This window comes from Balaenoptera borealis (genome assembly GCF_965194805.1).
Source record: "Balaenoptera borealis genome assembly, chromosome: 1".
Classification (NCBI taxonomy): domain Eukaryota; kingdom Metazoa; phylum Chordata; class Mammalia; order Artiodactyla; family Balaenopteridae; genus Balaenoptera; species Balaenoptera borealis.
In genome coordinates, this window is record NC_138860.1 from 56,164,229 (window position 1) to 56,191,980 (window position 27,752).

General features: G+C 35.1%; 1 protein-coding gene across 9 annotated transcripts in view; it reads right to left on the reverse strand.

Moving 5' to 3' along the window:
• Nucleotides 1–27,752, reverse strand: part of RABGAP1L (RAB GTPase activating protein 1 like) — a 789,965-nt gene that overhangs the window by 211,437 nt on the left and 550,776 nt on the right. For all 9 annotated transcript variants that reach the window (XM_082379555.1, XM_082379554.1, XM_082379553.1 and 6 more), the window contains 2 exons: nt 25,771–25,896; nt 23,424–23,567 (listed from right to left, as the gene is read on the reverse strand). In XM_082379555.1, the coding sequence (XP_082235681.1) occupies nt 23,424–23,567; nt 25,771–25,896 (270 nt within the window). The remainder of the gene's footprint in view (nt 1–23,423; nt 23,568–25,770; nt 25,897–27,752) is intronic.

The window sequence follows — 27,752 nt, forward strand, 5'->3', positions numbered from 1 at the left end:
ACCACAGTCCTGCCCTTGAACATCACATGCTCTAGTAAAGGCATGAAATGATTCCCCATTAGGCTGCCCACTACAGTTTCCTTTGCAGGATTCTCCATACTTTCTTGTCTAATGTTGGGTGCCACAGCTTCAGTCTTTGATCCTCCTTTATTGACACTCACTCCCCAGGTGACCCCATCAAGTCCTCTTTAAATACATACTATATACTGATGACTCCAAAATCAGCATCTTTAGCCTCACTATCTCCTCTGAATTCAGACTCATTTATCCAGCTACCTCAAGATCCCTGTTTGTAAGGCCATATAGGAATAGGATACGTCTGAATCTGAACTCTTTATTTTTCCCACAAACCTGTTCTTCCTCCAACCTTTGCCACCCCAGTTAACATGCAACTGCACTCTTCTAGTTGTTCATGCAAAAAACTTTAGAATTATCCTCTATTTCTCTCACAACCCACAATCAATCCATCAGCAAATCTTGTAGAATCTACATTCAAAATATATCCAAAATTCAACTATTTCTTATCAACTATTTCTTATCATCTCTCCCACCATAGCCCAAGCCACCATCCCCTCTTGACCCGGATTAATGCAATAGCCTTCTGGTATCCCTACTTCTACCTCTTGGCCCTCCACAATCTACTGTCAAAACAACAACCAGAGTGACCCTTTCATTTTTTAAATTTCTTTTTGAATTTTTGAATTTTATTTTTATTTATTTTTTATATAGAAGGTTCTTATTAGTTACCCATTTTATACATATTAGTGTATACATGTCAATCCCAATCTCCCAATTCATCCCAACACCACCGCCCCCCCCACCGCCACTTTCCCTCCTTGGTGTCCATACGTTTGTTCTCTACATCTGTGTCTCTATTTCTGCCCTGCAAACCGGTTCGTCTGTACCATTTTTCTAGGTTCCACGTATATGCATTAATATACGATATTTGTTTTTCTCTTTCTGACCAGAGTGACCCTTTTAAAGTGACCCTTTTAAAAGAGACATTCCATCAAATCATTTCTCTGCTCAAAATCCTGCTTTTTTTTTTTAAACTTAGATAGCTTCATTAATTCAGAAGCTTGGACTGACTGATTTCCCCATTGTTTAGAACAGTGCTTGGCACATAGTAGTGTGAAATAAATAGTTGTCAAATGAATGAACAGAAGTACAGCAAAAGAGGTATGTATATGACATAGGGGGAGCCCAAAGGTAGAAACATGAGTTCCTCTTGGGTAAACTGGGAAAGGCTTCACAAAGCAGTGGATGCTTGAACAGATTTGTGGAATAAACACCAATCGGTCAGGTTAAAGTTCTGAGAGGAAGGCACCGAAAACCAATAGCATGACACCTGTAAAGGCAGAGAGAAACAAAGAAGCATGGTGCACCCTGGAACTGCATGGGATCCAGGAGAGCTGAGACGGAAAGTGTAAGTGAGCAGAGAAGACTGAGCTGAAGAGGGAGGCAGGTGCGCCCTACTTGCTGGCTCTCCTTGCCTCTTGCAACTGTCCAGACCTTGGTCCACATTACAGTCAGTTTGAGAGGTACTTGGGCAACATTAAAGACATAAAACGCAGTAGGGTGTGGGAGGTTATGATATGGACTCTGGAGCCAGCCTTCCTAAGTCTGAAGCGACCTTTCAGTTCCTCCTACCTGGATGACTTAGAGAAATTAAACTCTCTCTGCCTCCGTTTCCTCACAAAAGCGACCTATCTCAGAGGGTTGTTATGAGGGTTAAATGAGCTATTATATGTAAAGCACTTGGAACAATGCCTGACACGGTTCAGCATTACAGATCTGAACACATTATTACGGTAAAGTCTTCAAGACTGAATTTCTCAGAAGTTTTATATGGAATTTCATTTATTCGAGATCTTAAGGAATTTGCTCCATGTTTTGATAAAAGCTGACCTATACATTTCTTACATAACTTCTTGAAAAAAAATTTTTCTCCCAATCAATTTGATCATATCAAAGACTCAGTCTTAAAAGGAAAAGCTTAGATCACTAGGAAGTAGAAGCAGCTGGTACTTCAGGAGAAAGAGATCAAAGGATTAATAAACTTTAAAAATGAATACAGAGGAGAGGTGGTTCTAGTTTCGCTTCTTAGAAAATCATAGAAGCTGACTAATTTAGTCTTCGAGTATTTATTCCTTAATGGCTAGTTGCAGTTTTTAAAAAGCATTTAAATAAAACAGAACTTGGTTGCACTGATAATGTCAGAAGTTTGCCATGGATAGGCTGCTATTTTGCCTCTGACAGTCAATATTAGCCAGCCTGTGCAAGATCACTGGGCTGAACAGGATATCTCAGAGGTGCCTCCAACTCAGGCCTTGAGATGTCAGATCCCAATCATAGGAAACAGATACTGAAAATAACCAGAGAATTTGAGGAAGATAACCAGGAAGCCAAATATTCCTTCTATTGCAGAGTTTACTGGCTTCATTGTGTGGATCTGCTTCACATCTAACTGCTGTTCCTTTTACTATAGTATATATTTACTTCCTTTTGTTCTGTCCTCAAAGGAAATGGAGAACACCTGATTGCAATTTTTCATGTCACTGAGATACTTTTGAATGTACCCTTTTCAAGTTTAAATATTCTTAATTCCTTTAATCAGTCCTCATATGTACTAATTGTAAATTCCTTCACTGTTTACCTATGAACTCTCTTCAAGGCCTTCATAAATCTCCTAATAAAAAATGCAATTAGATAGTATACTGTAGCATCGGTCCAAATAGTGCAGACAGCTTTTGAAGAGTTACCTACTATACTCAAAGTATTCAATGTAATTCCTAATACCAAACTGCCTTCTCCTGCTTTGAACTTAAGATCAGCCATGGATCTTAGAGCTTGTCCTGCCGTACTTACACAAGTCCTCTTCTTTTTAAATAAGGGCTATTACCTTAAACTACCCATAGAGTACTTTCCAAGTCGAACAATCCATGATTCTTTATGATTTAAATATAGTAGACACACTTGATTTTCTGGTTTCAAATAAAGAACAGATTGATTTATAGAGATACAGCTGTCTTTTCTGGTTCACCAGAAGATGTAGCAAGAAAGGCACCAATATTACCAGGGCCAGAGTCTGGAAACCAAGACTCATTTACAGAATATGCCTATAGAATCTAGTCTTTTTGAGACTAGAGGAATTTCCAGGCATCTTGAAAACTTAAATGGTGGGTGAGTTCATTAATAAAAGTAAAGATGGACTGCCAGGAATGGTATGAAAAAGAAAATTCTCAAGTTGGAGATCTAGGTTATAAAGGTTTCATTTTTGCTTTGTTTTGTTTTCTGGATTAGCCACTTGAAAAAGTACTTGTCAAAAAAGCATTGTAATCTATTTTTCACAAATGTTGAGAAAAGCAAGAGAATTAAAAACCCTGAAAAAGTTACCAAAGTAGGAAGTTCCTTTTTGAGACATCCTAAGCAGTAGGACAAGCACTCATTTTAGAGGGATATCTACTTGTCTGCAGATAGGATGACAGTAAAAACTGTCTATACAATTCCTAGTGGCCCTCATGACCTTTTAGTAGTCTCAGAGCAATGCTTCTCAGGGCAGTGAGTGGCACTAGGTAAAAGCAGGATCTTCTTAAAAAAAAAAAAAAAAAAGGAGGTTGCTGTTAGAAACACCTTGAGGGAGGTAGGCAAAAAGGGCAATGTTGTTCTTCCACTTAAGATTGAATTTGGAAAAAATGTTCTGCCCATTAAATTATTCTCCAGGCAATAATTTTTACTTTTTAAATCAAATTCATATGTCCCAAAGCAGAATTTATTTTATACCTGCTTTAATTTCCTTTAGGACCCTGAAACTGTGTGACTGGGCTGGATGATTCCTCAAGTGTGAACAACTCTATGCCTGGGTAAAATCAAAGCCATTCCTTCTCAGAGAATATGTGGACAGACATTACATCCTGGTGAACCCACACTGGTTCACTGAGTATTCAGGTTTAAACACAATCAACCAGTGTGGGGCAAAATTCAAACATCAAGGGAGAAGCACTGTATACTCAACGCACCAAAAAAAAGACTTACTTGATTCAAGTAATTGTTCTAGAACTTATATTGAAACTAATTCGCCTAGCTTTTCATTATTTAATGCTGTAAGATTTTAAAGACAATATAAATGGGTAACAAATTACAAATAGAAATAAAGATTGATGTTGAATTTTGAACTGGTTCCAATGAAGTATTTGGAGGTTAGAGTGCTTGGGCAATACATGATTAGGTCTTGAATGTCATTCTCTAAACAATGTTACTGCTGAGAGTGAAGAGTAAGAAATTAGTCTGCATGTCTTCTGGAGAGAGACTCTGGATTTCTTTTCTCCTCTACAAAGAAATGTAGTTCTGATGGTTCGTACATGAGATTAACTGTGTGGAAGGACAACTGGGAGCTTTACCAGTTGTTTTGTTTGTTTGTTGTTCTGAAGCCTTGCTACACAAAGTGTGCTCTGTGGAGACATTATCAGCGTCACCTAAGAGTGAGTTGGATGTGCAGACTCTCTGGTTCCATATCCCAGAAACACCAATCGGAATCTGAATTAGCAGTTAAATAGGGTCACCAGGTGACTCAAATGCATAATAAAATTTGAGACCCACTTGCTAAAGTTCCTTTGAATGGAAGAGCTTATGATTTTTTGTTTTGTTTTTAAATTTTTTCCTTTTACTGGATTTTTTTTTAACATCTTTATTGGCGTATAATTGTTTTCCATTTTTGTGTTAGTTTCTGCTGTATAACAAAGTGAATCAGCTATATGTATACATATATCCCCTCCCTCTTGTGCCTCCCTCCCACCCTCCCTATCCCACCCCTCTAGGTGGTCACAAAGCACCGAGCTGATCTCCCTGTGCTATGTGGCTGCTTCCTGCTAGCTATCTATTTTACATTTGGTAGTGTATATATGTCCATGACACTCTCTCACTTTGTCCCAGCTTACCCTTCCCCCTCCCCATGTCCATAAGTCCATTCTCTATGCCTGTGTCTTTATTCCTGTCCTTCCCCTAAGTTCTTCAGAACCCTTTTTTTTTTTTTTGTAGATTCCATGTATATGTATTAGCATACAGTATTTGTTTTTCTCTTTCTTACTTCACTCTGTATGACAGATTCTAGGTCCATTCACCTTACTACAAATAACTCAATTTCATTTCTTTTTATGGTTGAGTAATATTCCACTGTATATATGTGCCACATCTTCTTTACCCATTCATCTATCAATGGACACTTAGGTTGCTTCCATGTCCTGGCTATTGTAAATAGTGCTGCAATGAACATTGCGGTACATGACTCTTTTTGAATTGTGGTTTTCTCAGGGTATATGCCCAGTAGTGGGATTGCTGGGTCATATGATAGTTCTATTTTTAGTTTTTTAAGGAACCTCCATACTGTTTTCCATAGTGATTGTATCAATTTACATTCCCACCAACAGTGTAGGAAGGTTCCCTTTTCTCCACACCCTCTCCAGCATTTATTGTTTATAGATTTTTTGATGATGGCCATTCTGACTGGTGTGAGGTGATACCTCATTGTAGTTTTGATTTGCATGTCTCTAATGATTAGTGATATTGAGCATCCTTTCATGTGTTTGTTGGCAATCTGTATATCTTCTTTGGATTTTATAATAACAAAATCTGACTCTTGACAAAGGTGTCTTTAAGGTAAAAAGGAAACTCACTGAATTTGAACATAATAACATTTTAACAAAAAGAAAGGACTGTGCCAGGCATGTGACAAGTATTACCTCATTTAATTCTCACAGCAACCCAAAAGATGGATAGTATTATCTTCCTTTTACAGAGGAGGAGATAGAGCTGCTAAGAAGTGAAATGATTTGCCGAGGGCTGCACAGCCTGTAAGCAGCAGTGCCTGGCTGGGAAACCAGGTCTTTCTCACTCCAAGTTCTATACTGCTTCTACAACAAGACCAGGAGAAGAATTTCAGAAAAGCTGCCCAGTGTAGTCACAAAAACCAAACCAAGTGAAGCTTAATCGACCAACAAACAAATGTTTACCGATTATTTACTCTGGGCCAAGAACCGTGCTACTCTAAGAGGAAACCTAAGACATATGAGCAAGAAAGCAAAATTAAGACAATATAATGAGCATAAAATCTTGTGATTCATGTAAATACTAGAGATAACCAGAGTTTAAAAATGATTTTACATGTTAATATTAATTATCTCATGGTTAGTAGAATTATTGTTTTAAATTTTCTTCTTTGAATTAATCAAATTCTCTAAAATAAGACATTGTTTTTAAAAGACATAGCTATGTTTCCACCAGTTTTACATGCTATCTTAATAAGTAATAAAATAAATCAGTTAAAAAATTATTTTACATAAAAAAATAAGCAAATAAACCACAGGCCTCAAAGTTTCAAACAGGTCATACTCCTGTATTTTTCCATTTCATCTATTTTTGCATTTTTCTTTTAGACATTATATATCTATTCTGCCTCATGATTCAAACTATAATCTACTTCCCACAAACAGCAGATGGCACCATGCATCAGTGAAAGAATGGCAAAAAAGTCATAAAGGTCAAGCTGTCAAAATTGATATCTTTTTGAAATAACTCAAATTTTCTAATTAGCTTCATAACAGTGACAGATAATTTAAAAGACTTCATTTTGAAAATTCACTTTAGGTGAGAAAGTTACTTTTGATCCAGCCTTGCTGATGAAAAATTGTGGGAGGAAATAAAAGAAGAAAGAAGTATCCTAATTTCTAAAAAGTCTACTGCAAATCAATTTATAAATAAAGCTGTTTAATAGAGGTGTTAGCCTCTATCAATCCTAACATAAAAACCTCAACCCAGGAGAGATTTCTGGAAAAATAAAAATTTTAAAGGGAAAATTCAAAGTGCTAAATTATTAAATGAACAAATCTAATATACAACTTAAGGGCCATAAAATAATTACCATATCTTCAAAACTGATTGTAATCAATAATCTGTGGTATTGTCAACTACAGCTCACACAGAATTATATTTTTTGCCACCAAACCACATCATAATTGTTTCCTTTGACTCCAAACGCTCCCAAGCATTGTCCCAGAACACGATAAAAACCTGGGAGCTGTGCTAAATCAAAACACTGTTCGAGCGTAAGTGAGCCCTTTCCTTCTTTGACCCAGTCACACAGCAAACAAATCGACATTACTTCAGAGGCTATTTCATTCCTGGAAACATAAAGCACCTGGACTATCTTTTTACAAAGACAGAAGACAGACTCCATAGGCACAATTTTTATAAAAGTTATAGAATGAAATGAAAGGTTAAAAGACGTAAAATAAAAAGTGATGTAGAAGGTTATACATTATTGATGCTTCCAATTTGTAAGTCTAAATTCCACTAAATCTCTTTTTCCAAACAGAAAACTTGTAGGGGAGAGAAGAGAAGATCATGTTTCCAGAAGTTAAAAACAAAAAAACCCCAAAAAACCAAAAACTCATCAAAAATTATCCTGTAATATTTTCCTGTTTCTCAACCTTTAAACTATGTATGTAATGCTTTGGGAAGAAGGTGATGTTTTCCATTGTCTCAGACAGGTATTTTTCCTGAGTAAAATATAGCAATAATACTTCTTAAGAGTTTAACTTACAGATAGCTTTGACCTTCAATTGTTCATTTTAGGTCCAAACAATAAATAAAGGCAAAATAAAAATCCATTTAACAACATGCTCTTGGTTCTAGGTAGGCATTCTTCTCCGATTCAATTCAACCCTATTCTACCCTACCTCATCCTTTCTCACTGAGCTGTCAGAATCCATCAACAAGCTCTCCAATCCTTAACCATGCCCTTAACAACAACCACGGCCTCTTTTCTGAAATATGAATTCATCTACTACCCTTCATCTCCTCTGCTGCCACTTTCAACTAACTACCATCAGCTCTTCTGTGAGCAGTAGTCCCTAACTTGTCTCCTTGGTCTTCTCATCCCCCTTCAATGCATTCACAACAGCCATACTCATCTCTGAAACACTTAAATCAGACCATGCAATTCCATGCTTAAAGATCTTCACTGGCTCCTCACTGCACTTGGAATGAAATCCCAGGTCCTCCTCAACATGGCTGCCAAGCTCTGTATTATGTGGGTCCACCTACCTCTTGGCCAACTGCTCTCTGTGATCTAGAAGTTCTGGCTTTCTTTGATATCCTCCCACTCGAAAGCCTCACACATGCACCTTCCCCACCCATCACTGGGAATTCTCCCACTCATCTCTCAGATCTCAGCTCTAAATGTCACTTACTCAGAGAGACCACTCCTAAAACCTTAATCTAAAATAGGTTTATTTATTACAAAATCTTGAGGCAGCTTGTACTTTCCCTTTATAGCATTTATCAAAATGCATAATCATATATGTTTTTGTATTTATTTATTATTTTTGTCTGCTCATTAGCCTGTTAACTCCATGGATGGAAAGATGATGTCTATTCTATTAACCATGATATCTGTTAGGTCTAGCTCAGTGTCAGGACATATTTATTAAATAAATGAATGACTGGATGAATGAGTAAGACATTTCCCTTTAGTGAGTACCTCCGGTCCCCTAAATGTTGAATTGATAAATTACTGGTTATTATTTTTCTAGAGACAAAAGACAAAGCTTTGCTTCAAAACAATTTGGAAGCATATGCTGCTCCTTTTCTGGCTTTCCTGGCATCCTCCTAACTGTTATAAGTACTAGTTTGTCTCATATTCATGTTTGGAACTAGATAGTTGTCTACTTTTCACTCCTTTTCAATGCCTTTGAAAGCAAATTAGTCATGAATCCTTTTAGACTCTCATATAAACCTTTAATAGCCCAACCTTTAAAAACCTAGTTATCCTGCTGACATAATGCAACACACTAACTAATGTATTTTATGAACTCCTATCCCCCCCAAATAAAAGAAACCATATCAAAAAATGCTATAAAAATCTAATTAAAATTTTTGCATACACTGTATAATGTGTTCCTTTCCCCATAATTACACAAAAATGTAGTACTGTTAGACAATTTGGCATTATACCCTATACTCATAAATGTATACTTACTGAAAAAGATAAAAGGCAAGAGGATAGATTTGTAAAAGCCACAATCTATAACATCAGCATTCATTCTTAATGTTGAATTCTCACTGAATATATATCAGTTGATATTACACAACTATTTTGGCTTTCCCAGAATTACCTTTCTAAAACATCTATTTCATCATGCCATTACTCTGATTCAAAGTTTCAGTGGCTTCCCACTTATATAACTGTGCTTCCCAAACTGCAGATGCCAAATCCGAGGTACAGCGAGTTATGTGTGAGGGAAGGAAAAGCCAAAGCAAATATGCTACATGTCCTTGGACAAACAGTTTTTACTTAAACATTTTTAGAAAAAAAATATTTATAGTAAAACAGCTCTGACTCTACTGTGCAGCAAAATGCAAAATTCAAAAATGAATTTAATATATGATATGCAACTTTAAAGAAGCTTTGAGTTTGGGAAACTGTCAGACACAAGATAGACAATAAATGTGTCAAAAAAACAACACAGAGGACTTCATTCATTTATTATATAAATAGTGACAATATGGCCCAGCAACACTGGGCTTGAACAGTGGACCTCCCCCCAGTTTGGATCAGGTGTTCCTTTTCTTATGAGCGCATCTCTAATATATCACTATTCCCAAATATAATATTAGGTTGAACCATAGGAAATTGCCAATATTCAATGACTTGTGATTTACAAAAATGGCACACTCCTGTGGTTCAACATAATACAAGAGTCTTTCTATCTTATTTGTATGCAATCACCCCAACTTGCCTCCTTTCAAAAATATCTGTTAGTTCTTTGTCTCCACCATCAAGTACTGTGTGACTGGCCTAAACCAGACCACAATAAATGTTGGCTTAGGGCTCAACCTAGATCAATTTGTACACAAGAAGCATAAGCAAGCATTTGAAGTTCCGTATTTTGAAAAAAATTCCCTCTTCTTCAGGTTAAGACACAAACGACTCCCGTTTGCCATTTAATAGGACTGGTGGGGCCTGACATTAAAAAAAAGTGGGAAAGCCAGCCACAGTCATGCTCCCACACCCTGTCTGAACAAAGTACTTGTCCTACAGCATGCTACTGGGCTTATGTATAACAAAACCATTCTAATAAACCATTTATATAAGTGTAGAATATTTTCAGCTTGATCATCTATTTCTATTGTCAAAGAAAGAAATAGGCTTAGTCAGTGCCTGATATCGACCACAAAGAATTGAGTATCAAGCCATACCTCTCTTTGTAAAAAAAAAAAGGCACTTGTGAATCTGATTTTTGAAAAGCTTTGATACTTTATGAGAAGGAGAAGTTTTAGATTTTCTAAAGAGATTTTAAAGCTTAATATATATATAACATATTATTAATGATCATATTATCATTTTCTGACTTGGTGAAAGTAAAAATCTGAATAAGCCTCACAAATAGTCTGTATTGAAAAAAATGCATATTCATTTCATTCCCTACTTGACAACTGCTAACTCTAAAAGGTTCCACCTTATTCTTCACCTAAATCTTCATGGAATAAAATATCTGCCTATTTTTAATCGTAATTCGTCTTGCTGCAGCATTGCCGTGCAACAAAACTGATCCAGATGCCAGTGCTCAGGAAGTTTAGCTGTTAAAATACACATCTGTTTTCTGTCAACTTGGCTTTGTTGATAGGCCCATGGTAACAGACGACCAAAATAGCCTTGAAAAAAATCAACAGAACAAGGTTTTTACCCCCGGAATCAACCTGAAAATACAGCAAACACATAAACACTGCTGGATATTTCCCTTAAGTTCTGTGTTTCTCTGAATTCATTACCTTAGACTATTATTTCACTTCCTAGAATTTGCCAAAGTAATGAATTCTAAGAAATGAAAAAGTGCACTATCTCATGCTTCTCCGCCTCATTCTTCTCAATCCTCCAGAAAAAGGACTACGCCTGCACCATACAATAACTCCCATATGGGACAGAAGACAGATCCCCTAATAACTCTCTGCTACTGCTGCTATTGATGATTAAAATAATCACAGAGTACATATCCTTTAGCCCAAACACATTTCAGTGTACAAGTACATAAAACTATTAAATGAGCATTCCTTAAACTTTAGAGAATTTTAAAATTTGGAAACATTTGTTAAACATGTAGATTTCTAGGGTCATATCGTCCATGAATCTTGAATCTAAGATGGATCTATAAAATTTGCATGTTTAACAAGCACTCCCCACCCCCCTTCCAAGTTATTTCTTTGAGATATAATTCAAATACCATAATATTCATCCTTTAAAGGTGTACACATCGGTGGTTTTCAGTACATTCAAAAAACTGTACAACCATCCCCACTATCTAATTCCCGACCTCTTCATCACCCCAAAAAGAAACCTTGCATCTAATCCCTCTTTCCCCCAGTTCCTGGCAAATACTAATCTATCAATACTTTCTGTCTCCATGGATTTGCATATAAATGAAATCATACAATATGTGTCCTTTTTGCCTGGATCCTTTCACTTAGTATAATGTTTTCAAGGTTTATCCATGTTGTATCATGTATCAGCACACCATTCCTTTCTACAGCTGAATAACATTCCACTATATGGGAATACAACATTTTGTTTCTTTCATCAGTTGTTGGACATTTGGGTTGCTTCCACTTTTTAGTTATTACAAATAATGCTGGTATGACCATTAGTATACAAGTTTTTTTTTTTTGGTAAACTTATGGTTTTAGTTCTTTTAGGTGTGTGTGTGTGTGTGTGTGTGTGTGTGTGTGTATTGCACTGCTGGGTAATATGGTAACTCTATTTTTAATTTTTTGAGTAATTTCTGAACTGCTTTTCAAAGTAACTATACCACTTTACATTCTCACCAGCAATTTATGAGGGTTCCAGTGTCTTCACATCCTCACCAATGTTAGTTTTTGTCCTTTTTGATTATACCTACCTATCCTAGTGAGTGTGAAGTCGTATCTCTCTGTGCTTTTAGTTTGCATTTCCCTGATGACTCATGATGTCAAAGATCTCTTAATGTACTTATTGACCATTTGCATATCTTCTTTGGAGAAATGTCTATTCAGATTCTTTGCCCACTTTTAAATTTGGCTATCTGTCTTTTATCAGTAAGTTGCAAGAGTTCTTTATATATTCTAGATACAAAGCCCTTATCAGATATGGGATTTACAAATACTCTCTCCCCTTCTGTGGGCTGTTTTTTCACTTTCTCGATAGTGTCCTTTGAAACATAAAAATTTTTAATTTTGACAAAATCTAATCTATCTATTCTTTTGTTGCTGTGATTTAAATGTCATATGTAAGAAACCACTGTGTAATCCAAGGTCATGAAGATTTACACTTAGATTTCCTTCTAAGAGTTTTATAGTTTTAACTCTTACATTTAGGCCTATGATTTATTTTTTGAGTTAATTCTTACATATGGTATGAGGCAGGGTACAACTTCATTCTTTTATATGTCAATATCCAATTATCCCAGCAACTTTGTTGGAAAGACCATTATTTCCTTATTGAATTGTCTTGGCACGCTTGTCAAAAGTCAATTACCCAAAAATGTATATTTCTGAACTCTCAATTCTAATCCATTAATCTATATATCTATTCCTATAACTAATCAGCTAACAGTGAGACTTCTTTTCTTTCAGTATTGCACTGTATCATCATGCTCTTCTAGTATTAACAAGAAGGTTCTCACAGAACAAGGGATATTTGCAAAATTTCCACGCAGTGCACTGTCAGACATAAACAGCGACAAAAAAAACTAAACTGATTTTGGGGGAAAAATAATATCTGGGACAAGAACTGGATAATATTTCTAGATAGGTGAGTAGGCAAAGTAATATCTTCTAAAGATGACCTATTTTTCAGAAGCCTGATAATTTTATGTATTTCAAGGTTGACTCATTGTATCTGAATGTGTTTATTTAGCACTATTAGCTTCAACCCAGTCACTTATTTTAAGCTGTTTACATTTCAAGTTGAACACTTATTAATTAATAGATAATTAGATAATAATGTGCTTTATTCTATTGCATAGAAAAAAAGAGCATTTAAATTAGAGGTTTTATCAGTACTGCCTGATATCTATCGTTCATCTTTTTACAAAGAGTCATATAATAATATTAACAAATAATCTTATCAATAGATTTACAGGAAGACAGATTCTGAATACTAAGAATGCACTAATTTTTCTCTGTATTAAGGATTCTTATGAACAAAATGGTCTCTTGCCTATCTGTCAATTAGCATAAACAAGAGAACTAGTCAGAAGTAGTATGTGCCTACTTCATTGGGATGTTGGAGAACAACTAGACCATGACTACTAAATGCTGTAAGAAACAACCACCAGACTGTGACACAGCCCAAGCTGCAACTCAATAGGTCAATGAGCCAGTGGAACATGCAGGAAATTGTTCTATTCAATTATGGAAATTTTTCTGGCATTATTCCTCACAAAGAAGAGCAAAATGGGCTATATCACTAGGACATGGACAAGAAGCAAAATGTCAAGTAGACTTTTAAAAAAATAAGAGCTTCTGAAAACCCTGGTGAGACAATCCAAAAAGCAGGAGACCAGAATGTTCCATTATGCCTCTTTTTTTAACCAATGCAATCAGCAATTCTAGTAGTGGTAGCTGGTTATTTTATGTCTAGATACGATTGCTCTGGGTAAATAATGTAAAGGTCAAATCATTGTTTGGTTAAAAATGCCCAACAATGGATGCTGATGGTAAAGTACCTGAAAAGGGAAGCTAGAGAAGAATATCAGGAACATCAGAAGCAGCCATTTCATGACGAAAATTCTGCTAGATCATAGAAGGAGCAACTGAGATATAAGGTAAACAAATTCTTGGACTGAGAGACCTCAACCGATGTTGAGAAGCGATAAGACTCCAATCTTTCAATGAGAGTAGATAATGGGGATTTCTTAAGAGAGGCAAAGATCACTGGTCTATTTGCTATGGAAATGGACAAGAATAATCAGACTATCAAAAAAAACTATTTCTAATTGGCCAACTATATGAGGAAGATGAAGGGCAGCAGTCTGTTTGGAGAAGGTAAGAAGAAGTGGGACAGGGATGTAAAACTTTTAGGTAAGTGTGTGGCCCAGAATTACTCCCCAGAAAAGCCTGCCAGTATCCTGTCCTCAAATCTTCGAGACTTAAAAAGGGAAGCCTTAAAGTTTATCAGCAAGAATTGGGTATGAATAAAACTGAATGGTAAGGGTAAGGAACTACTCTCCAAAAAAAGGTCTCATTTCCAATCTACTTCCAGCTGACACTGTATGATAGAGTTTCATCTCTACTGTACAATCTAAATAATTTATAAATCAGAGACTGTTGATATGAATAATAGCAATGGAGGTCTTTAAACCAGTATTAGTTAGAAGATGCTTTCACAATCCAATTTCCAGACAACGGGAAGCATTCAAATACTTTATATTGCTTTGCAGATAATTATTAAAATAATTTACATAGAATGAAGTTACATGTTGCCTTTACTCAAAACCCTACTTGAAAAACTATATCATGAAAATGATTTGGAACACTGCTACCACTTCAACCCTGAGGACCATAATTGTTAAGATTATACTCTATATTAAAACTGTGCTACTCTTCATTCTAATTAAATAAATATCTATGGCTGGATAATACATTTTTGAGATGTAATTTTGAGATTGATAATACAATTTTGAGAATAAATATGTATTTAATAAATATTTATCAAATGCCAAATTTCAAAGCAGTTAACACTAATAATTTCAATCCATGAAGTATATGCACCTAGAAATGTTTTGTTTTTCCAGATCCACCAGTGACCCTTCTCCGAAAATCTGCTTCCATGTAGAGTTCCTGTTGAGTGGGCTGTAGGTCATGTGACTCCCCCCAAGGCTAACCCTTATCACAGAATATTGGACAAGAGATGGACGACTAGCCTAAGGTGACCCATACCTTTGACCCATGACTATGCAGGCTTATTTAAAATACGAGCAGGACCAATTAGGTTATCCCTCAAGAGTTTTATCTTAAAAATATAAGGAGCTTGCCAAGAGCTGTTGATCCAAGAGCTGTTGACCCTAGAGCTGAAAGGTAATGGCAGACTTTTCTGAGATATTTTAGGCCCTGTACAAACAAAGCTACAAAGATGTAGGTCATGAAAGAAGGGAGAACATCCAATTCATAAACAGCGAGAGATCAATACAGATGAGTGCCCGGAGTTTCTGTGGCACCTGTCCTTCCTGAGGTCTACTTGCTCATCTTTTCCTGGGTTCCCTCTATATTTATAATAAACCCCCACTGTACTTGAGCTACTATGTCTGGATTTCTGTTTCTTAAAATTTCTTAACTAAAAGAGAAGGAATTCCTAAATATATTTACTTATTTTTTTTCTCTTAAGAATCAAGGGCACAGTTATTTTTCGGCCCATAGGATTTCATAAAAACATCTACATGAGGACAATAAAAATAATTTTGTCCATTAATTCTTCATTCCTACTTTCCTTCAACAGATATTTCCTGTGTGTCTACAAGTTGACTAGGTATACAGTAGGACAGACATGGCTTCTCTTTTCAGAAATGTATAATCTAGTAGAAGAAATAGGTATTTGAAAAGTAATACACAGTAAATAAATAAATAACCACCAACTACAGGGTGCTATCAGAGAAGGTAAAAGGATGCACTACTTAAGAATGGGTGATCAGGGAAAACTTCTTAGAGGAAGAAACATTTAAACTTAGACCTGAAGGAGTGAGCCAGGTAGAATGAAGAATACACTGTAGGCAGAAGGGAAAGGCTACACAAACATTTTCAACCTGAAAAGATCTTAAGTGTTTCAGAAACTAAAAGAAGGCCAGTGTTGGAAGTACAGTGAGTAAGGGGAAGACTGACCCAGGGACACCACTGTGGAGGAAGGAAGGGTAAGATTACAGACCAAGTGAAACAATTTAAGTTTTATTTAGTGGGAAATCACTGAAGCATTTTCAGCAGAGGAGTTACATGACCTGATCTGGGTTTTATGAAAATTTCTCTGGATGCTGTGGAGAATAATGGGATAAAAGAAAGTCAAGTGGTAAGATGAGTTAGGAGGTTCCTGAAGAGGACATGATACTGAGGAGTAGACACATTTTGCTTTCAAAACATATTTTGGAAGTGGACTTGATAAACCAGTGAGTACAATAATATTTTCCAAATATGTTCAATTGGAAATTGCTCAGAGATACATATATACATAGCATACATATAGACATACACGGGAAACGTATAGACATACATGGGAATGATAAACACTGAATGGTTCCTCTGAGGAAGGCAAAAAGCAGGAGGTGTGATCAGGAAGAGGTAATAATATACAAAGCTAACGTTGTTGGTATTGTTTTATTTCTTAACCAGAGAGGTAGACACAGGAGTTCATTGTATGTCTTTATGATTTTTTGGTATGTTTAATTTTTTTATTATTCTCTTTTAAATTTTTATTTTGTATTGGAGTATAGTTGATTCACAATGTTGTGTTAGTTTTAAGTGTACAGCAAGGTGATTCAGTTATGCATATACATATATCTATTCTTTTTCAGCTTCTTTTCCTATATAGGTTAATACAGAATAGTGAGTAGACTTCCCTGTGTGACACAGTAGGTCCTTGTTTGTTATCTATTTTATATATAGTAGTGTGTGCATGTTAATCCCAAACTCCTAATTTATCCCTCCCCCCGCCACCTTTCTCCTTTGGTAACCATAAGTTTGTTTTCTATGTCTGTGGGTATGTTTTAAATATTTAATCATAAAAATAATAGACTATGTTTAGTTATTTTATTCAGTCCATGTATATACAGTTTAACTGCTATGAGTGTTTCTGCAACCAAAAATACTATAAAGTAACTTTAGTTATTCCAATTTATGATGAACTGAAAGATTTTTATTGGAAAAAAATCTGTCACCCCACAACTTTAAGTCAGTGATCTTTGTTCTGATTAAGAGAACTAAGCACTCAACAACTAAATACTATGGGTTACTGAACAGGTTCAAGGTATATAAAGTCTTTGTGAGTCTTCGCAGTAATGTGAGTCTGATATTATTGAAGCAAAATACCACTTCTATTTTTAGCAGTAAATATGTAGTTGTATTTTAAAGTACTAGGTTTAACATGCTTATTCCCCCATTGATCATCTTTCATAATTATTCCACCCTCTATATTTCTTATTTAAAGATTGACCTTAAATGTTCCCAGGGGCACCGAAACCTGCCTCTGGAAAAACACTGCAGAGAATTTGTAATCCAAGCGCTTCCAGAACAAAGCACGTAACAGTAACATTCCCCGTTCACTCCACAGCGTCATCTGTCTCCAAGATGCTCCCTGAAGCACGGAAGCTACACAACCAGCCATCCTTCCCTCTCACTACTACCTTAAATGAAAACATGTAATCAATAACACTTACCCCAGATGTTCCATCAACACATCCTGTTTTCTCTACCTTTGAAACCTGTCCAGAGTTCAACCACTTTTCACCACCTCCACTGCCGCTGCTTGGTCCAAACACCACAGATTACCTCAATTGTCTCTAACTGGTCTCCCACGTCTCCCTTCAAATTCTCCCCACATCTTTTTTCAACAATGCAACCGGAGTTCAGGATAAAACATATATCAGAGCATGTCATTCCTATACTCAACCTGTCTAGTGGTTTCCCATCTCAGTCCAGTAAAACCTAAATTCTCTACCATGGTCAGAAGGCCCTGTTAAGATCTGCCACATTTCTCTTCTTTCCTTTATCTTTCTCCATAGCATTTAACACCTCTGATATACTGTATATTCTACTTAGTCATTTGTTTCTTGTCTGCCTTTTCCACAAGGGTAAAAACTTAATGAGGGCAAGGGTTTTATCTGTTTTTTATTTACTGTTGTATCCCTGAACTTGAATGGTGCCAAGCATTAGTAGGAGTTCAATAAACGTTTGTTGAATAAATCAATGAATGAATATTCCTCTCAAAGTCACACGAAGCACAGATAGTCGTTCTGCCATTTTTTAACTTGAGGTTTCTGCCTCTTTCTGTAATGTCAAAATTAACAAAAACACAAGAAAGAGCTGTAAGACAACTGATGTGAGAACCATAAAGACCCTAGTAGGTAGGAAAGATATTAGCAGCCAGAAATGAGATTTTAGAATTTTCCTAGTCCTGAGGATTTCCACTGATAAGTAAAACATTAAAATAGCCTCTCCAGTATTTATTGGTTAGTCAAAGCATTTTTTTCCTCTCTTGTGACCGATTACTATTCTTAAAGTTTTCAGAAAATTTTATGTTTATGTTCTTAATCTTCCTTATATCACCCCATTGTGATGTGCTTTAAATTCAAGGTATTACTTGATAAAGGTATTAATGCTACTGTAGTAATCATAGTGCAATACATAAATGTATCAAACTAACATGTTGTGATACACTGTGATACAAGCTTACACAATGTTATATGTCAACTATATCTCAATTAAAAATTCAATGTATCACTATTTGAGGGAGGAGAATAGGGGTAAAGAGTAAAGATATACAATGAATCTATTCTTCAGATAACAGCTTTAGAAAACTGCATTGAAAGGGGGATTATACTTGGTGGTATTTAATCAGATATCCAGTACTGTCATTTTTTTTCTCACCACCCTAAGAAGAAAGGAGAGGCAGGAAATATACTCCAATTGAAGGGTCAATGATTTCCTTAAATTTCATGAAATACCAAGTTACTATATAAAGCTGAATATATTTGATACTCTAAAACCTGAACTATCTGGGAAGAGTCAACTTTAAACACCAGCTGTCAGTTATCTCGTCAAGACTAAAAGAAACACTGTTTTCCTTATGTCTTTTGAAAGAAGGTGGAAGAAAAAACACTTTTGGAGTACTTGAATCACTATAGTCAATAAGAAATAGAATAAAACTTCTATTAAGGTCAATGGCTAAATTTTTGGTTTTAGCAAAGAGGCGCCTCAAATGGGGGGAAAACAAAGGTGGTTAGAAAGGTAATAAAGAACCAACAGCTAGTTAACCCTCTCTTAAGAATCCCTAAAGTCGGTTGTTAATTGAATAAATTGAGAAGCAACTAAAAGGACTATACAGGTGGATGGAGCAGAATGGAAGGTAATATTATTAAGTAAATATTTACTACGTAGCAGACAGAGTGCTAGACACTTTAGATTCATAATTGCATTTAATCCTTAAAATAAACCCAGGAGCTAGGTATTGTTAGCTTCATTTTACAGAGAAAGAAACTAAGACATATATTGGTAAAGTAATGTGAAGAAAGTGATACAGGAAGGGTTAACTAAAAAGCCAAATATCTTAACGCCAATGTTAAGCTGTCTCTATGTTGCTTCTTCTATAACTGAATACGTTGCTGAATTTTCCACATCAGGGTAACTGCCCTCATATAAGCACAAAAGTGATTTGGGTCTTAGATCCAGCTCTTAGTTCCCATCTGTACGCAACTTCAGAGATTAAGTGAATGACTTCAATCACCAAATGAGGTTCATTTTGCTCCATGTTCATGAACACTAATCTGATCTAGGACCTGCCATCTACCAAAAAAAAAAAAAAAAAAGAAAACAAAAAATCTGCCCCTGATCACAAGGAAGACTTTTACTGAATAAAAACAACACAAAAGGCAATGCTCAAAATACTTTGGAAAGCTGTTTGGTAGCATCTACAAAACCCTAGCTTACATATGCCCTAACCCAGAAATTTCACTCCTAGATGTGTACCCACTGAAATGCATACACACATTTACCAAAAGACAAGTTCAAGAATGTTCATAGCAACACTATTCATAATAGCCCTAATCTGGAAACGACCCAAACGCCCATCAACAATAGAATGGAAGAACAAATAACTTGTAGCATATTCACAAAATGGAACAAATAAACCATGCCTAGATGCACTATATGGATGGGTCTCACAAACATAAAGATGAGTGAAGAAGCTAGATGAAAAAGAGTTCATATTGTATGATGCCATTTATATAAAGTTCAAAGCCAATTAACACTAATCTAGGTGTTAAAAGTCAGGATAGTGGTCACTCTTTAGAGGAGTAGGGACTGAGGGCAGGAGGGCTTATGAAATGCAGATAATGTTCTTTTTCTTTTATCTGGGTACTTGCTACATTAGCATGTTCGCTTTGTTAAAAATCAGCATGTTTTACACTAATTTTTGCATATTTTCTTTTATTCTGTTATATTTAAATAAAAGGTTCTTTAAAAACCAATGTTTTATTCTTAGGGGATTAACAGCATAGCATTTACACTGTAATTAATACTTTTAGCCTTCTTCTTATCCCTCCATATAAACAGAGACAGATAATAAACATAGGAGGCTTTGCTCTTTAAAAAGATTTTTTTTCGTTTCAATTTTGGGCTAAATGTCAATTTACAGAGTTCCATTCATTTCAATATAAGAAAATGTATTTTCAACTCTAGTTTCAAATCCTGTTGCAATCCATCTTCACCAAACAAAAGAATTAACCCAAGTCACCGCATATTCAGCTTTAAGTAAATATTTTAAATAAAACTACCGATAACTAGTTTTTGATTCCAACTGCATTGCCAAAGTCTACTAAAATTCTTCCCTTTTCTGCTACTTAATTAACTTCATATTCTTAACCTCAGAATGAATGAAGAAATCCTTAAAAACATTTAACTTAGGAAAACATGAAATGAGGATATACTTTCTAAGAGTAAAATTTCAAGCTCAATGACTTTCTCATTTTGCAATAGGATCTTTGCGCAAAATACTCTGCAGGCCAATACATTGTTTTTGTCAGAATAATGAACTTTGAAAAATCAACACTTTTCCATCTAAGAATTTCCAAGCCTTCCATTTGTAACTCAATATTAATTCATAACCATCGAGATTTAAATTGTTTTCTTTAAAAAGAGAAAATATGATGAAAACAAATACCTATGGATGATTCTATTTAAGACTATGTTTCCATTTCTTCTTTTGGAATATTTTATCACATATGAAAGAATAGCCTTGATATAAATATTTTATTAACCACAAGGAGGAAACGGGCAAAGAGAAAACACAGACAAGCAGGAAATAAAAGTTTATCTAAAAATTTCCTTTGCAAATTAATCCTCTGACAAAGATGACTTAGTGGAAAGAACAAATATCCTGAAGCACACTACAATACTGTTCCCAATAAACTTATTTTGAAAGGCTATTTACTTTGTTGAGGGATGTTATCATTTATTTCCTTGGTTACCATGATGCTGTGATTACAACCTACTCCCTGTTTTGGAAAGCTATGCAACTTCCTTAAACAGTTGCAGAGTACAGGTTTAAGGGAAGAAAAAGTAGCATCTATGATGCTCTTATTAATTTTAATGAGCATTAAGATCTTTCAAACATTGTGATTATGAATCGCAGCTGACAACTGATGAGAAGGCTTATAAATTTACTTTTCTTTTCCCTACCATAAATGTTGCTAATTGTTTTAGCAACTGATATTAGAAATTCAAATATCTTCAAGATGAAATTTCCTGAGGAATTATGAATCTGGGTTCCAGAAAACCCGTGGACAGTGCTCCAATGTCAGGTATGGCACCATTCAGGTAGAGACAATTTTACAAAGTCACTATACCAGTGTTACTACTTTACCAAAAGTGACCAAGAAATCCAATTTAACTGGTATGATTAAGCATATTAATTTCATTCTCTTTTCTGTAATGAACACCACCGAACCAATCTACTCTAAAGTTAGATAATATCAGCAAAAAACATGAAGCAATGATATTAAGTATTTGCAAGCTCTTACTATATATAAAGATAAAACTGTTAAAGTGTCATGCCCCCACTTTTTCCTATTTTTATAAATACCATGAAATACTAAACTCAGCTCAGTGTGCAATAAGTAAGACCTACAAATATTTATCAAAACTAACTTTTAGTATCACCTTGTTTTAAGATGACAGAGCTCAATGAATTTGGTTTTACTTTCAAAGAATATTAAACTAAATTAGAGGAGTCAGAACTGTTCACCACACCCATTTGGATAATCAGGCAAAGTAGAGTTTTTAGTACAAACGTCCAATTTGCTTTGTGCATACTGTGATCACACCATTTTAACTTTGAATAAGGTTTTAGCTTCTAATTTTGCATTCTTCCTTTAGGTTTAATTTAAATAGGCATTTTAGGAACTAATTTGTAAGTAAGACAAATAGAATTAATGCGTCATCAGTCAGGTACTCTGGCTGTTACAATATTCAGAATTCGGGAACTTATTCTGTGTCTCTCAGCGAGTCACTCAACTCTTCTTTATCAAAATATGTTACAAATGTTTTAAAATCTTACATGTTTACAAAATGCTCTGCACCCTTCATATGTTGTGGTTCTGCCAGCTAGAACCTTTGAAGAGCAAAACCCAGCTGTGCTTGCATATCAGATGGTTACTGCAGTAAGTAGGCTGAAAAGTAACAGTTATGCTTTATATAGCTTATACGTTTTATCTTTCTAAACCTTATTTTTATAATGAAATTTCTAGTTCCTGGGGTGATTAAAATGGTTAGACTTTTCTTCTAAGAAAGAAGAAACTTTGTGTTAAAAAAGTAATACTGTAATATAAAACTGTCTAGATTATATTAAGCTTATACTTTTGATTACTCCAGCTTTTTACATTAAGACAGTTATATTTTTATATACATTTATATTCCTAATAAAAAAGTTCTTCTTATCCAGCAACTTTTTCATCACCACGAAGACAAACATTCTGATGGGCAGTATACGATGTATGTGTGTGTAATATTACTTACATCTTTAAAAGAGTAAAGTAAATAAATACAGCCATCTAAGGAACTAAAAACAATAAAGGAAACAAATATAGATACCTAAGGAATTCTGCAAACTAATTTTTGAAATATTCTACTGTCTAAACGTATAATTATATGATATAGAAGCTTTAGTTTATCACTTCTCAATTGTCTGGTAGGAGTCTCAAACAACACACAGGAAGAGATATCTTATGAATTGAAAATTTAATTACCATAAAATTTTCATTTATATTCACTCTTGGAGTATAATTACATTACCATTAAAAACACCTGATTCTAATTTCACTTATTTAACTTTAAAGGTCCTTGGTATTAGTAATGCATAATTACACAGATATAGGCTTATTGTGAATTTAATGATACAAATTTAATTACCTCATTTTACTTTGTAGAAATTATATATGCCTAACATTTTCACTTCTCACAAATAATAAAATTACAGTTAAAGTAGTCTTTAGTAAAAATTCAAATAGAACTTTTGGGTCAGTATTTATGGCTTAATGTTCTTTTTTAAGGAAAAAAGAAAATGAAGAAAATTGTTAATCGTGTTAAGTAGAAACTATTTCCTATTTTGACTTAAATATGAGAGATGGGAGTCACTCTACCTCACAAAGCAGTAAGTCAATGATGTGGAAGACCATGCAGAGTGGGAACTTGGCAGTAAAAAGAGTGAGAAACCACTGGGATGCATACATATGAGCTTCCAGGTTCAGATCAGAAAAATGGCCGTGCAGGTCCGGTAACTGCTCCTGAAAGTCAAAGTGGAAAATTGTGGGGGGAGGAACACTGAAGATGCCTCATTTCCTGCCACAACTGCGATTTATGACAAGCTTCCTATGATCACTCTCAATTTACCAGCATTTGTTGACTTTTATATAACTACATAGAAGTGATGATAGGAGATGAGAACTGGGCATAGGACAGAGAGAGAACAAGAAAGACGTGCTATGAACAAATAACAAAAATCAACTCTTGCTCACTTGACTGTTCCTGTTTCTTGGGAAATGCTTGCTCTGACAGAACACCTGTGGTCTAGTGAGTATCAGGACTCCACTGTCAAGTCACAGCACTCCATTCAGGGTTGAACTCCTAACTAGCCAGAAAAGAAATGTATCTTTTCTTTGAAGACTATTTAGTATCAACATCATCTGGGTTCTATGATATTACTTCAGTACATTATGGTACTGAAGCCCAAAACATAACCATACTTTTAACAATCTATCTTCAACATATTAAAAATTACAAAGTACAGAAATTGTACAAGTATATAATGTATAAAATTGGATGTCTCCTAGAAAAACCCTTTACGCTAGCTCTTTTTCCCCAAGTTATACAAGTAAATGCTTTTCAAAAGCATGAAAGGCAAAGTATAAAGCATTAGCATAGCTATTCCCATAACTGAAAGACAAAGGCAAAGATATATAAAAGCCCACTTTAGTTTTGTTTTCATAAACAGACCACAGAAATTAAAAAAACCCACTTTTCGTACAAGATACTCTTTGAAAAACACCCCAATGTACCCATCAGGTACTTTTAATGGGGTATCGAAGTGGTCATTCAGTTAACAGACAAAAGTGCTAATAGAAAATGTATTTGGGTTTCTTCATAGTACCATGAACATGCCATTCATTTATCAGGTACTTTTATTTGACTCTCAAAGCTCTTAAGAATACTGACCTTTGAAAAAATATGAACTTTTTTAAATGAAAGGTAAATGAAAGATAAAAAATGTGAAGAATCCCAAATATTTACTTGGAAGAATTAAATCTCTAAAAAAGGAGCCCACTGCTTTTACTGTCCATAGTTACCAGATTCTTCTACACAGTCTTTTTCCTCCTCAATGCCCATCTGTCATTGTGCTTACAGTTCTTTTGACATCCTCCTCCCCCTTTATTTCTTCTTCACATTTCAGGTCTTCTACCCTCCTACATTCCCTTCTCCTAATACAGCTGTCCTTAACCTCACTGCCAACTCTCTGCCTTCCACTTCCCTGTTCTAGTCTTTGTCTCCTGTTGGCTTCACTTCCCCCTTAGACACCTATTGATCTCCTGACAGGTCATGTCAATAAGCTCTTACCAGTATCCTCTACTGCCACATCCCAGTAACCTTCCTCCCCAACCACTTTACTTTTCCCCAATATGGAATCAATCCATTCATGTATTTCCTTCACATTTCTCTTGGATTCCCAATACCTTTTATAGAGGAAGCCATATAAACATGTTGCATAGACCCATTAGAAATTTAAGATTTACAACCTCAGGTGGAATTTCAAAGCTACTCAGTAATTCCTTTAACAGCACTAGACAATAATTTTGTCCTTGCTCACAATCCTTTTTATGACAGATATGTAAAAGAATACCTATTTCTCATACATATAATTTACACACATACATTATGAAACAGTTAACAACATTGTTTGAGATTTGGAAATTACAGAGGAAAAAATTTAAAGCATGTCCCTACACTACAATATTGTAGGTGGTTTTTAATTTCATCAATATCTTTCTGTCTCTTTAAAGTGTTCTCTACATGTGGATCTAAATATGGTACTGGTGGTAATTAGTACTGAGAAAAATCTTAAGTATTTCCGTTTTTATTATGTAAATATCTTCATTTATTTACAAATAATACTGGGAAATCTCTTTACTGACTTAATGCACCATATTCGCACTTCAAAGTGTATTAAAGTTGAATATTTTAAATGGAAGACTATTTTTATAAATGGTCAAATAGTTAAATAAATATTTTTTCCCCCCTACCCCACTCACCCGCCCCTTAAATAGATATTTTATGATATTAAGACCACTGTAGATATTGGTCAGAAACCAAATCCATTTACCTTTTCTGTAACTTTCCATTAGATTTTCATAAACCATTATTTTTCAATTTTATTGGACTTTCCCTGTAAGTCAACAAATCCCTGAGTGATAAAAGTTCCTAATATTTATTTACCTGCATTAGTCTTTCCAACTGATAGAATTTGCAGTGAAGATCTTCAAAGTTGTTTTTGTAGAGGTCTCGTAAACCATAGTCATACATGATTTTCACCAAAACACAGAATGCTTGTTCCTCTGGCATCTACAGGAAAACACAGACATACAGAACATGACTGAGTGGCATTTGACCAGAATGTCAGAAACATTCCTTCATGTTATTAGTCCCCTGTATTAGTGGTTGAAGGCCACTAGTGAATGAAATTCTTCAGAGCCAGCTTTCTGCAGTGACATAGGTAAAACCTGTGTTCCAAGTTTCAAGCTTCCCCACTTGAGATGAATTTCCCTCTTTTGCTAATTTTAATCACCTTGTCATTTATTCGTCAAGCCATCTTAAAAATAGGTAATACAGTCAGATGATGTAAAAAATCAAAACAATTTAAAAGTATATAAAGGTTAAAAAAATTCTCTCTCCTCTCTATCCCTATATCCACTAATCCCTGTATCTGTCCCCCCAACCTCTTTTGCATAATCTCATAACTACTCAATAATTTCTCATATATCCTGCCAGTGTTTCTTTATGCAAATAAAAGAATTACATTTCTTATTTTACTTTTTCCCTTTCCTATATAAAAGATAGCATTCTAAATACACTGCTATGCACCTTGCTTTTCTCCCTCAATAATTTCCCAAAAGAGGGATTGCTGAGTCAAAGGATAAAATGCATTTTTAATTTTGATAGATAGTATGATACTGTCCTCCCAGAATCTTCTTGATGTTTCTATTTTTCTCTTTATAAAAAGGTTTTCAGCTGTTTCAGAAGCTTATGAGCTTCTCTCATTAAGATTTAAATGACAAATAAAATCTGATATACCTTCCCAGATATTTTTATCTGAACAAAGAATAAAATCTGAAATCAAAAGAACTGATCTCTAAATTATGGTATCAATAAGTTGAAAGAATTTAGAGAGGGACATATTCAATATTCTAGAATTTGTACCAAGCAAACAGAAAAAGTCGTCCTTACTCAAGGTCCTAGGATGTAACTATTATGTAAACATTTCCTTTAAATGTCACTTCTTTGAAAGTCTGACCTTGGCTGATTATGGTATTTGATACATTTGTTAGACCAACTTCTTGCCTGAATAATTGAATCAGGTAGAGTTCTGTTTACCCACTCAGAAATGTAACTGTTTATTTAAGTTCCTATACAAACTGACCACTTCTGTTTTCTACTATAAACCATGAAATATGTAAATTAGTTAAATAAAATCTCCTAAAGTTAAATAAGTACAGTTAGCTGTTGTCATTTTGCTTCTCTAAATATTTGCTTATTTCTTTTTTACCTATGAGTTGGGGGCCTTGGCTTTGACCCCAGCTGTTCAAGTCAGCAGACATTTTTCAGTTTTTATGCAGTTATTTAGAATGTAAGCACACTGTATTTTTTACCCCTTTAGCAATTCTGTCATTGAAGCTTCAAGTGACACTAATGTGCACATAAACAGTCTACAATACTTCTCTTACTACCAAGTTAAAAGCCTCTTCGTCTTCTCCCTGATCTCTACTAAAATGGCTATACAAAAAAGCTGCACGTAAGATAACTGTAACCAGCCCTAGAGAAACTAGTTCACTCAACCTTTCCCTCTTCCTAAGTAAGTGATGATTAGTTGAATATACAAGGTATAAAAGGGATTAACCTTTATTTCCTTGAATGTGGTGGGACCATTAAAACAAAAGTTTAAACACCCTTCAGCATTCATATGTGCAGTCACTGAACATATAAGATGCATGTACTGTTCTAGGCCCTGGATACAGAGGTAAAAGTAGAGTGCCTTCCCAAAGGACAAGGAAATAGGCAACTCTACTTGAGTCTGATACAGACACAGAAGTCGTGGAGTAGGGGAGGATGGGAGTGTGGAAAGAGGAGTTAGATGTCACTACAGTTACAGTGTAAATAGAGGGATGGCTGGATATGAGCTATATCAGGATAAACTAAGAAAA